This window comes from Calidris pugnax, unplaced genomic scaffold (genome assembly GCF_001431845.1).
Source record: "Calidris pugnax isolate Ruff unplaced genomic scaffold, ASM143184v1 scaffold86, whole genome shotgun sequence".
NCBI lineage: Eukaryota > Metazoa > Chordata > Aves > Charadriiformes > Scolopacidae > Calidris > Calidris pugnax.
The window spans coordinates 426,361-439,571 of record NW_015090843.1 but is presented as its reverse complement, the minus strand read 5'-3'; the positions used below and the strand labels follow the sequence as shown (position 1 = coordinate 439,571).

Genomic DNA, 13,211 nt, shown 5'->3' with positions numbered 1-13,211 from the left:
TTGGATTAAACTGCAGTTTCTTAAAAATACATTATCTGAGATTTCCAGAAGTTGTATACTTGAATTATTTTTCCTTTATTGTACAAAACCACTTTACTCTCTGCAGCCCTTAACTGTTAGAAGGGCTAACCCGTTCCAGATACTCAGTTAGGTGGATATGAAAATACATTATCTGAGATTTCCAGAAGTTGTAGACTTTACTGTACAAAACCAGTTTACTCTCTGCAGCCCTTAACTGTTAAAAGGGCTAACACGTTCCAGATACCCAGTTAGGTGGATATTTGTGTTTGCAGTTTGCCCAGGTTTATTAGGCATAGATGGTATTTCAAGCAGGAAATGCCCTGACATTTCATTTTGAATCTGAATTAACTGATGGTGGAACTACTATCTTCACGCCTCCACATTTTCTATCTAAATTCTAAGTTGGTCATGCAAAAAAAACAATACAAAAAACCCTCCCTCTCCAGACTAATTTATTAAAATCACGGGATTTGTAGCTTCTAAGGTGGTAATTAGACTTAGTAGCATAAGTTGAAAGAGATCTGAGCTATTTACTAGTACAGAGGTCAAGTAAGATTTGAATATATTTAGCTTTCGCCTGGAAAAAATGCATGAATAGCCCATACTGGTGGTGTTCTGGGAAGTCACATGCTTCATTTTTCAGAAGTTTCAAGCCCTTATCCTGTATAGTCTGGTTTTACTAAAATTTTTACTTGTATGTTGGGGGGGTTTGTTTGTTTTTCATGGATAAATGCCATTTTTTTAGCCCTTTGCTTACTTCTCTGCTATTATTAAATCCTGTTCAAACAGGAGATTAAAAAATGTTTGGGTTTTGGGTTGGTTTTTTTTTGAGAGAGAAAAAAGGCAGAAATTATTGCTTAATTTAGGTATTAACATGAGAACTAAACTTGCCTGCTTTATTCCTGGGATTTGATCCTGATGAAACAGGACACAGTAAAGAACCAGATGACACCTCTCTCTTTGCTTCAGTGAGAGTATGTCTGGCCCTAAAAGCTCATGTACATCTATTTTTTTGTGTGACATCAATAGTTCTCTTAAAGTGACTTGGGGAAACTGATCTTACAGAGATTTTTTCTGGTATGATTTTTGTTGTTCTCCTTTTTTTTTATATTTCAGGTGCATTTCGATGGCTGGGATAGTATTTATGATTATTGGACTGATGTGGATAGCCCTGATATCCACCCTGCAGGCTGGTGTACGAAAACCGGGCACCCTCTTCAGCCCCCACTTAGTAAGAGAAATCACATTATAGTGTAACAATGGTAAAAGGCACATGCACTGGGCTATCTTTCCCCCTGCTAGAACCATCAAAGGAAGAGTGGCAACTAGGATATGCAAAATAATGTAAATGTGACATTTAGTGTGAAATCAGCAGTCAGTAATTAATCACTTTTTAATAGACAGCTTCATTGTTTATTTATTTATTTTTTATCAATGATCTGGATGAGGGGATCAAGTGAACCCTCAGTAAGTTTGCAGATGACACCAATTTGGGTGGGAGTGTCCAACTGCTGGAGGGTAGAAGGGGTCTACACAGGGATCTGGACAGGCTGGATGGATGGACTGAGGCCAAGGGGATGGGGTTCAACAAGGCCAAGTGCTTTGGTCAACAAGGTCCTGCCCTTGGGTCACACCAACCCCCTGCAGCGCTCCAGGCTGGGGGCAGAGGGGCTGGAGCTGCCCAGCAGAAAAGGAGCTGGGGGTGTTGGTGGCCTGTGGGCTGAACAGGAGCCAGCAGTGTGCCCAGGTGGCCAAGAAGGCCACCAGCATCCTGGCCTGTGTCAGGAACAGCGTGGGCAGTAGGACTCGGGAGGTGATCGTCCCCTTGTGCTGGGCACCTCGAGGTCTGTGTCCAGTTTTGGGGCCCTCACCACAAAAAAGCCATTGAGGGGCTGGAGCGGGTCCAGAGAAGGGCAACGGAGCTGGTGAGGGGTCTGGAGCACAAGTCTGGTGAGGAGCGGCTGAGGGAGCTGGGGGTGTTCAGCCTGGAGAAAAGGAGGCTGAGGGGAGACCTTCTGGCTCTCTCCAACTCCCTGAAAGGAGGGTGTAGCCAGGGGGGGTCGGTCTCTTCTCCCAAGGAACAGGCGATGGGACAAGAGGAAACGGCCCCAAGTAGCACCAGGGGAGGTTCAGATTGGAGATTAGGAACAATTTTGACCCAGAAAGGGTTGTCAAGCCTTGGAATGGGCTGCCCAGGGCAGTGGTGGAGTCCCCATCCCTGGAGGTATTGAAAAGCCGGGTTGACACAGTGCTTAGAGACATGGGTTAGTGATGGTTTTTATCAGAGTTAGGTTGATGGTTGGACTCGATGATCTGAAAGGTCCCTTCCAACCCAGATAATTCTATGATTCTACCAGTTTGCCCTCTCTGGGGTTTTGTTTTCCTTGTTGAAGAAGCAGGAGGTCTGTCACAAATAGGACTGCAAGAGACTTCTGTGGTGAAGGTCTCCCTGCCATGCCATTGTGTTTCTGGATAATGGTGGTGAAACCACTTGAGCCAAACTTTGAACAGATGATTTTTAACTGAGTGCTCTTCTCTGGGATTGTTTTCTATCGTGACTCTGAGGTGTGGTTTGCACAAGTGCTGAGTGCTCACCACTGTAGCAGAGATCAGAGAGAGCTGTGCTCGGAAAACAAGAAATGCTGAGCGGTGCCATGTACACTGAAAAAATCAAATGTGAAATAACTGGGATAAGGCACACACAGATTGTGCGAACGTGTTACCTGAACATCCCTGTGCCTCAGTTCAGTGTCTCTCAAATGTCAAGAAGAAATGTTTCCTGTCAAGAGCACGATCAGAGTTACATTTGTTAGTTTTCTGAGCGCAGTGCGGTGCTGACTGCCTGTTAGGAAGTTAATCATTCTGCCTTCAAAGCGGGGTCTGAACAGAGTGCTGTAAGTGCCAGAGAGCCAAGTGAGTCATGAGGAGGAGACAGGATGCTGCAGATCCGCTCCTCAAACCGAGATGTGTGTCCTCTGCATCCGGAGTGATGTCACAGCCCGCGGGGAAGAAGCAGCCTGTGGCCACAGAAAGAAAAGCTGTATCATATGGCAAAAGAGCTGAATAAGGCTGTAACATATCTACTACCTAAGACTGAAAAAAAATTATATATATATATATATACTCCTACCTAGGTGAAGATTATGGAGGAAGCTGGGGAGGGACTCCTTTGCCAGGAGTTGTAATGATAGGAGAAGGGGAAACGGTTTTAAATTGGAAGAAAAAAGATTCAGATTAGATCTCAGGAAGAAATTTTTTACTATGGGAGTGGTGAGACACTGGCCCAGGTTGCCCAGAGAAGCTGTGGCTGCCCCATCCCTGGAGGGGTTCAAGACCAGGCTGGATGTGGCCTTGAGCAACCTGGTCTGGTGGGAGGTGTCCCTGCCCAGGGCAGGGGGTTGGAACTGGATGATCTTTGAGGTCCCTTCCAACCCTAACCATTCTATGATTCTATGATTTAAAATACATATGTTCTTTTTTGTTGGAGACCTTAACAGTAACAAAATTCAGATTCCCATTACATACAACATGTCATCTCCTCAAGGTGGTGGCATAGGAGACACTGTTCATATCTTTTAGCTTGGTGGAGGTGACTTTCTGATATGAGTTAAGCTACAAAAACAAAGATGGACAATGTGACAGGAGGGAAAGTGACTTTCCATTAAATAGAAAAAAGAATAACTAACTGCACAAATACTGTTAAAATACCATTACTGAATAATATATTCTTTCAACAACATGACTTTATGTAATTACCATAGAGTATGGTATAGAACATAGAATACCATAAGAATATTAATATTGTTTCCAAGTAAGTTAAGGTTCATTTTGAGTTTTGTGAAAGGGTTCCAGAAGGAGGGAAGAAAATATTTTTGCAAGACACAATATTTCGGTAAGATAGTGCTTTTAATGATGTGGTCCAGATACCTGTCTTTAATACCAGAAGCTGTGTGTGAATGCTTCGTGCTGTTAGCGGTATTAGCCTTGAGTATTTTCTCTTAAGACGTAGTGAAGTTGTCATGATGGATTGTCACAGAATCACAGAGTGATACGGGGTTGGAAGGGACCTCTGGAGATCATCTCGTCCAACCCCCTGCCAGAGCAGGTCCACCCAGAGCAGGTCCCACAGGAACGTGTTCCAGGTGGGTTTGGAATGTCTCCAGAGAAGGAGACTCCACCACCTCTCTGGGCAGCCTCTGCCAGGGCTCTGCCACCCTCACAGGAAAGAAGTTCCTCCTCACGTTTAGGTGGAACTTCTTATGTTCAAGTTTGTGCCCGTTCCCTCTTGTCCTGTCCCTGGGCACCACTGAAAAAAGACTGGCCCCATCCTCCTGACACCCACCCTTTAAGTATTTATAGACATTGATCAGATCCCCCCTCAGTCTTCTCTTCTCCAGACTAAAAAGATGCATTATTACCTTTTTGATAGCAGTTAGGGAGTTAAAAGCCATATATTGGTGTTGATTTTAATACTGTTTCACAGCGACGCAAGCAGCAGCTTCTTGTATAAATATGAACAGCCAGTTGCAACTCTTCTAAGTTACATTTTTGGAGAGTTTGAGTTTTTTTGTAGTGAAAAGTGAACACTTGTAGGGAGGTAGTTTTTGCAAAAGCAAAGCATGAGTGAGGAAGGACTTCCCTTTACAAAAGCCTCCCTAATTATTTAACTCCTCTGACTTGTTACATTAGAGGCATTGATTTGCATAAAGGTAGAAAAGATAAAAATCTCTGTTCTCTCATCCATTACACCGTTTTAAAGCCTATCAAAGTCTTTGGACTAGAAGTCATGGTGTTGTAACATTGGCATAGGTGGAACATTTGGTAAAAAATCCTTTTGGACTCTCCCGATTATACATAATAATTCTCCATCTTTCACTATGCATCTCTGAGCAAGAATCTGTCTTTCATCTGGGAGAATTTATTTCAATAGGCCTTTTTAATGTCAGAATCGTTATCTCTAGGGGGAGATGCAAGTTCATGTACTTTCCAAGTGAAACCAGTGCTAGGGAGACAGTGCCTGATTGCAGATGTGCAGGAAGCATTCTCAGTATCATCTGCTGGAATAGGTCTCTCTCTCACTTGCGGTGAAATTATGGGTTATAAACTGTGTTTTTTGAGTGTCAAAGTTTATTTTGACAGCTACATGCTTTAATGTCTCTGCAGATGTTATTGTTACAGGCTGCTGAAAATCAGATAGACACATAAACTCAGATAAGTAAAAATGTCAAAAATCTCCTGGTGGGGATTGTTCTTTTTAGAAGTATTTTCAGCTTTTGTTTTCACGTCTCGTGCACTGGAAAACTTGAGCTAGAAATGGAGGTCAGTCCCTATAAGGAGCAGATCCCTGTCTTCAGGAACAGCAGGGTAGCTTCGTCTGTGCTCTTGCAGAACAACCAGGTTCCAGCTACACGTAGTTAATAGGAGAGAAATTTGAAGTCATACAGTTCCTCCAAGATTTGCATTCTTCACATAGATGTAGCTCTCCTGTAGAGGTTTACTCATACAGAATAAAGTTATTTCTCCAGTGGTTTAGGTTGTTTGAATCTCATTCATGCTTTTGTAGAATGCCTTTTGAAAGTACTTTAAGATTAGATTTTGTTAACTTATTTCTTCTTCATGTCTACTATGATACTCTGGCATTCCTGCATATTTATATAACTTTTAAAGGTTTGATACTTTTTTATAATCTCAAATTCCCCTGACATGCAGGTCCCTTGGAACTGGTGGAAGCTTTAGAGCACGGAGGGTGTCCCACGGCAGGATGTAAGGGAGTTGGACACATTAAAAGAGCAAGACATATCGGCCATCATAGGTACGTGCTGTGAAACTCTGAGTTTATTCATTCAGTTGAGTGATGTGTGCACATGGGGGTTTTTTTAATTGTTGTTCACAACAAAACAGATCCAAGATGGGGGAAAAAAAAATAATTAAATCTTGTAAACCTAAATATGCAATGATTTGGGTTGCCATGGTGAGTGTGCTGAAATAAACATTAGCAATCTGCAACTTCATTTCACCAGGGTGAGCTGAGATAGGATTTGTCGAACATCATTTTTTGTCACAATTGATAAATTCAGCTACTCTGTATTTTGTTCCTGGGAGGATTCCTCAGCTGCTTGTTCAGATTGCAAAATGTAACGGGCAAATATGTATAAAGCAATAACTTTGAACCTTTCGAAATATGAGGTCGCTAATTTTATTATAGCTTGGATGGTTTTGTTCTGTTTGGTTGGTAGGGGTGAGGATTTGCTTGTTGGCTTGGAAAAATGCTCAAAAGGAAATTCCCATTAACGTGTTCCCAAATGACAGCCTGAACAACGTGCTGTTAGTTTCAACCTAGGGTTTCTAAATAATGTCTTTCTTGTTGAATGTCTTTCGAAATATAATACAGAAATGTGGACATCCCAGGCTCTCCTGGAGGAGAGCTGATGTAGGGAGAGCAGTAGCATGGGAGAATGGAATGAGACAACAGTAAATGGGAAGCATTTCCTACGTCAAAAATTTTATTATTTTTAAAATATTTACACTATGAGGTGAATCCTGAGTATTTCACTAAGGGTTATAGAGTTAACGTAACATGTTGAGAATTAAGTATCATAAATATAATCCTATTACCTTTTTACAAACTAGAGCTTCCAGAAGTTTTCTTGGCATTTTTCTTGGCACATTCCTACAGTTCTCGAATGTCGTATCACTTTGTGCTTTCTCTTCTCCTATGATTAGAGTCTTGCTCTTTGGTTATTTGTCTATTCATGTTTTTTTAAGTGTATTATTAAAACTACCATGGTCCAAGAGTCTGCTCTGCAATCTTTTCATGTTTCTGGTGAGAGAATTATGTTCTGTTGACTAGAACTGAGCTACAAGGTTTTCATGGCATATGGACACGAGTTGAAGTCCTGACTCATCCCTAACGGAGATACCTGCCAGCAGAACTCACTGTGTTGTTACATGTTTAGTGTGCAAAAGTCATCTGCTGCTGCAAGAAGTTCTTTCCTCTCTGCAGCAGAGACATTGTGTTTGTGTTCTTAGGAGGCAGAAGAACTCCTGATGCTGACAGAAGCGTTATCTCCAGGAAGGGACGTGGCTGGGTTAACTCCAGTGACATGAACAGATTATTCTCACCCTTTTCCTTTTATCTTTTCTGTCCATGTCTTGTTTTTTTCCCTCTGGTTAAGGTTTTTTAGTTTTTCTACCTTCCCTTTTGAGAACCTTTGTTGCACTCACTCAGGAGAATAACTCCTTAAACAGTCAAGTTAGTACTTAAGAGGTTACTGTCCTTCAGTTGGTAACCTACTGCATTCATCTTTTTAGTGCCCTTCAAACGAGAAGGAAACAGGACTCACCTAAAAAGCTTCCTGGCTGCTTAGCTAAAAACCATTTTATATCGTATTCCAGTAGGCTGAGTCTTGTATGATTTATTAATCATCTGATCTGCAAGGCAATAAGTTCCAATTCAGAATATTATCTTCCTTACTCTGTCTCAGTCACTTAGATTCAGGTGAACATTCTTTGCCCAAGGCAGAAACTTTAAGAAAAAAAAAAAAAAGAAGAAAAAAGCCAGAAGTGAACATGTCAGAAAAGTTTTTAATTTATGATCCCTCTAAAGAAACATTGGCACAAAAACTTCTAAAGTTTCACAGGGAAGGGATGAGTAAGAGCTATATGTCTAGTTAGTTCATCTAGCCTTTGCTTTTATAACTAGATTTTTCCGTGGTATTTAAAGTTGTTATACTTACTCATCCTGACTATTAAGAAAAGAAATAAACTCCTGGCAATCTATTGTGTTTTTATTTTTACTACAGTCTTAGCAATCCTGTTATTTGCTCATTAACTGATACTTCTAGGGGATAAAAATATAACCAAAGAGATTCTGTTGATCATAAGACAGGTATTTGCTGTCTCATAGCAAATAAATTAACACCATTAAGTATCTTATTCACTCTCTGTATTAGTTTGCCTTCTGTGCTGATACTGTGGGTCTTCTCTTCAGCATTTCTGGGGAAAATAATGAGATTTGTTGTTTTTCTGGAGTCTACAGTCTTGAGGGTCCAGGTCAACCCAAAAATTCTAGCTTTGTACCATCACTTTTTTCCTGAATTAACAAAGACATTTTGAAGTCAGTATAATTATCCATGTCAGGTAGCAGTCCCTTGGCTCTTTTATCTTGGCAACCTTGCAGTGTATTTAACCATGCTTATCCTTTTTTTTTTCATGATGAGGTACACCATCTATCTACAGCATAAATGCCTGCGTGCAGAAAAGATGATAATTTAAAATGCTAAGTAGTTCTGAAATAATTTCGAGAGCTTGTTCCTTAGGAACCAGCTGAAAGCCTCGGTGATTAATTATGTAGTGGAGTTAAAGCATTTACTTTTTGGGAAAGGTGATGTTAATAAGGACTGGGTATCTATCACCAGTTGGTCTAGGGTTTTGTGCTGAGCAGCTGAAACTGCTGCTGATGGTGCAGGTTGGCAGCTTTGTGCAGATCCTCTGCATATTTATGACTCTGAATTGTACGTTCTCTGATGTTTAATGGGGGCAATAATTTTCAAATTTTCAACTATTAAATCTGTGGTGGTTTGGGCTGGGCTGACCACTAAAAACAAACGACAATCAGCAGTGTAAAGGGGTCAGTTATAAGTAGATCATTAGCGTTTTGGGTCAACTCACCACAGATAAAGGTTTTTACCAGAAACTTTACATGTGTTATGTGTAAGTTGAAGGGAACTGATGTGCTGTGGTGGAAGAGAACCTCAGCTCAAGAATATGGGACACCTCACCTCAGCAGGATGTCACATCTATCTGTGCAGTGTCTGCTGATTTTAATGCCAGTCCCAAGTTTCAATTCATCTTCTATGTAAGGCCATTGGCTCTAGCCAAATCTGCAATAAGCTACTGGAATCAGGTTTAGGCTGTTGGAGCAGCTTTCTCCTAAAAAAAGAACACTTTGATGATAAACATATGATGTAAATTGTGAAAAAGAACATTTGTAGTTAAAAATATAGTCATAACATCAACTGAAGTAAAGACATCACTTAAGAGAAGTCCAGCAGAAAAAAATAATACATCTCCCCCATGTTGTCAGGACCTTTTTGGTGGATGTTTCTTACTAATCACGTCTCACTACCAGTGGTCAGCTGGACAGAGGCTGCTCTAGGGAAAGTCTAATCCGTCACTTAGTCCAGTCTGTTTGTATAACCCATCCAGGAGGATGTTTTGAGCAAATTCGGGTGAGTTTTCCTGGAGCTGCCAAACAGCCTCACCCCCTGGCAGTGCCCAGCAATAACCTGCACCCCAAAGGTAATGGAAGAGCAATTTCCAACAAGTACAGCTGAACCAGGAGACTTGTCTGTGGCTTCACATGGGTTAAATACTCCACGCAGTCATAAAGACTAATAATCTACATTAAAAAATACTTTAGTGTTAACTTTCTTTTACCAAACAGAGTACTGCCTTAATGTTCTTCAGGTTAAGAGAGAATCCTGCTTATTTCTCCTTCTGATGTTAGGTGTAGAGCTGAGGCTGAGTGATCCAGTGGGACTCTGTGCTTCAGAAGCTTTGTGTACTACTACAAGATAGGAACATCTCCAGACATCTGGAAGACTGAAGTCCATGCCCACCCACCAGTAGCCTGGTTTATCCTACTGCCCTTTATCTTTAGAGAAGAAAGACGTGTGTGGAATCCTACCTAGAGATAGATCATGAGCGTGATAGAAGAGCACTTGCAAAATGTGCAGCCCTGTCAGGTGAAGAGTAGAGGTTTCCAATAGGGTACCTGTTGCTGCTGCTTCTGCCCCTTGCCATGCTCCCTGTGCCTCTGCCAGACCTTGGTACCCCCGAGTCAGGGACATCTGATCATTTGGGAAACTGGCTTCTGAAATTCTGCCATTTTCAAAATAGCTTGCTAAGGCAAACTGCAAGCTGGAGCAGAAATCCAGGTTTAAGTTGACAGAAGACTTAAAAATCCTGATTTCATATTAAATAACAGAAGCGTCAGGACTTCTGAGCCCTTGAGATGAGTTGTCTTTAAAACTTACAGTCCTGTATAAATCAAATTCTTCTATTATGTCGCAATAACAAGATTAATTTTTCACTCTTTGTAGTAAAGGAGTTAAACTGAACTGAAGGCTGGAGGCGCTGAGATTTAGGAGGATTTTGTGATTGACCCGAAGCCCCGTCACTCGTACACAGGTTCATTCACGCTGTGTTGTGTTGAAACAAAGCCAACAGTGGAAACCATGAGGGTTCCTTTTGTTGCCCCAAGTAACAGTAACATCAAAGGACTATCAAGGGGTTTTAAAAAAATGATACAGCAGCTCGAATAATTAATTAAAAAGAAAAGCTCATCTGTGTCTAGTGTTCTAAAGCATTATTAGCGTTACAGCTGTTGCTGACTGAAATTGTCATTCAACTTCTGCTTTTCCAGAAGATACTAAAGGAAAAGGCATATAAACAAGCAAATTCTAACGAAGGACTGAATTTTGAGTCCTTTTTCTTGATTTTTTTAAAATTTAAAACGTATTAATGGTGTTGGTAAACAGAAGACCTGCTGGAGATGAAGTTGTATTGTCAGATTTCATTGGGGTGTAAGGCTTGTTTAATAATGCACAACGGAAATTAAATACCACGAGTGGTGTTTAGTGTTTCCTTGAGACAAGGCTCCAACTGCTTAAAAACCCTCAGCCTCCCAACGCCCCTGTGAGCACTGGAAACCAAAAGAAGATTGTGTTCTTTGCCTTACAGCAATGGCAGAGTGGAGATTAACCAATATATTCCTGAGTTTCTGATAACTATATCTCATCACGGTAGTATGAGCTTGTCACAGCAAGAATTTAAATCCCACAAGCATTGGCTCCTTAAAACCTTGTTTTTTCTGAACAGAAGCCTGTATCTTTCATTTTGTAGTTCATTTGAAAAGGGAAAAAAAGACATCATTGTGATATAGATGCAGCAATGTAAAGAATTGAGAGTATAAAACAACTTCCCCTCTTTCCTGGCATTCCTCTTTTCTTCCCCATCTTTCACTTCATGTTGTTTTTTGCTCTTTTGAGACATTTGGCAGGGGCTAGTCCTAAAACAGACAAAAACAATAGGCTGAAAAAGAAATGTAAGTAGAGGTATATAAATAGATCGGAAAGAAAATGCCAAATGCTGCTTAAGAAAAATTAAGAAATAAAACTTTAATGCTCCAAATTAATTTTTTTCTTTGTATATTCTGTTCCCTGTCTTTAAAACTTTTTCATTAACAAAAAAATACCCTGTTTCAAGTGTCATGCTTTAGAGTCCAGCCACCCATTGGGCTGTATCTCATTCTGCTGTGTAAACTTCTGCTATAAAGATTCTCATGGCAAAAAACTTCAGTGCCTGTATCTCAGGGATGAGGCAGGTGTCTCATCTTCATTAGAAATGCAGAAATCACATTCTGCTGGCATGGTTTTCCTCCATAATTCAGGTTCAGTGCAGCTATATGAAGATTAAATAAACAAAGTTGGTTTTCACCAACTGATATAAAATCAGACACGCCGTCGGACTCCAGTGTCGATAACCCCAGCAGGGACTGACTCTGACTGATGGGGGGCCTCTGTAGCCTGAAGGAATTTTCTCCTTTTATGCTGGTGCTGAGAGAAATGTAAATTTCCACCAAGTTTTTGTTTATCTTGGTAAGACCAGAATTAGATTACTAATATTGGTCCAATCTCGTGATAGGAGTTGATTCATCCACACTGTGAATCCAAAGCTTCATCAGTTAGAGGAAAAGGAGAATGTGTGGCATATTTTGAATAAAAAGCCCTTTTGTTATTCTGTGCTTTGTAAAGCAAATGTGATAATCAAATCTGTTGTTTTTCTATTTAGTGTTTGTCATTTGGAGGTGGCAGGGCATATGGCTGGCAAGGTAGACTTGTTTATATTCGACAGTTCTGTTTGAAAATCATGCATGTAACAGTGAATCAAATAAACATTGCAGTGGGTTATGGAAAGGCAGATAGTTATATTCTTGAAAAAAAAAAAAATAAACAAAATCCAGGGCATGGGTTCTTTACATTTTCCCACCGTAGAGGTCCCTGGAATAATGCAGGTGAGTAGGAAAGTGTAATTTTGGATTATAGTTGGTGTCATGGCTCGTGAACCACAAATAATGTGTCATGTTGAGTACAGATTTGAAAGCTGAGTATGCTGTTATTCACTGTGGTGGCATATGTATACCTTTCAGAATTTGGGATATTGTCTTTGAAGTGTGAGTGTGCAGCCTGACTAATCCGTTGAACTTTGCGTCGCCTTCTTCTAAAGACAAAATCCTGGTTGTGTTGGTTGTGTTGCTGTTCTGCCCTGTCCCACCTCTTGTGGGAGGTACGACTTGAACAGTTGTTAGAGTCATATTCACAAGTCACTATCAAAGTGACTTGTTCACTGGTCCCTGGAATAATGCAGGTGAGTAGGAAAGTGTAATTTTGGATTATAGTTGGTGTCATGGCTCGTGAACCACAAATAATGTGTCATGTTGAGTACAGATTTGAAAGCTGAGTATGCTGTTATTCACTGTGGTGGCATATGTATACCTTTCAGAATTTGGGATATTGTCTTTGAAGTGTGAGTGTGCAGCCTGACTAATCCGTTGAACTTTGCGTCGCATTCTTCTAAAGACAAAATCCTGGTTGTGTTGGTTGTGTTGCTGTTCTGCCCTGTCCCACCTCTTGTGGGAGGTACGACTTGAACAGTTGTTAGAGTCATATTCACAAGTCACTATCAAAGCACAGTGTCAAGTTCTCTCTCTAGTTGGAGTGAAATAGGGGGCCCTGAATGACAGGAAAGCTATGTCCCAAGAAATGGGATTTGCTGCTTAAGAGGCTGTGAGCCATTCCTCATGCTGTGCCCTCTCTCTAGTTGGAGTGAAATAGGGGGTGCTGAATGACAGGAAAACGACGTCCCAAGACAATACCTCAAAATGGCATTTGGAAAGATGGGGCATTTGCTGCTTAAGAGGCTGTGGGCCATTCCTCACGCTGTGTGCCATCGCAAGGCAGCTTCTGTGAGGGCATTACATGATAGAAATACCCTCATTTGCAGGAAAAATTACCATGCGGGTATGATTTTGGATGGAGAGAGATGGGTATGTTCAAAGGCATCCTGTATATTACGTATAAAATACTACTAAAGGTATGAGAAATCAGGCTAAATATTCATCAAGCAAT

At 40.9% G+C, this 13,211-nt stretch overlaps 1 protein-coding gene across 4 annotated transcripts in view; it reads left to right on the top strand.

The window, feature by feature from the left end:
• The window catches only part of L3MBTL3 (l(3)mbt-like 3 (Drosophila)), a 109,254-nt gene that overhangs the window by 81,463 nt on the left and 14,580 nt on the right, over positions 1-13,211 (top strand). For all 4 annotated transcript variants that reach the window (XM_014942634.1, XM_014942635.1, XM_014942632.1 and 1 more), the window contains exons 15-16: positions 1,138-1,252; positions 5,731-5,833. In XM_014942634.1, coding sequence (XP_014798120.1) covers positions 1,138-1,252; positions 5,731-5,833 — 218 coding nt within the window. The remainder of the gene's footprint in view (positions 1-1,137; positions 1,253-5,730; positions 5,834-13,211) is intronic.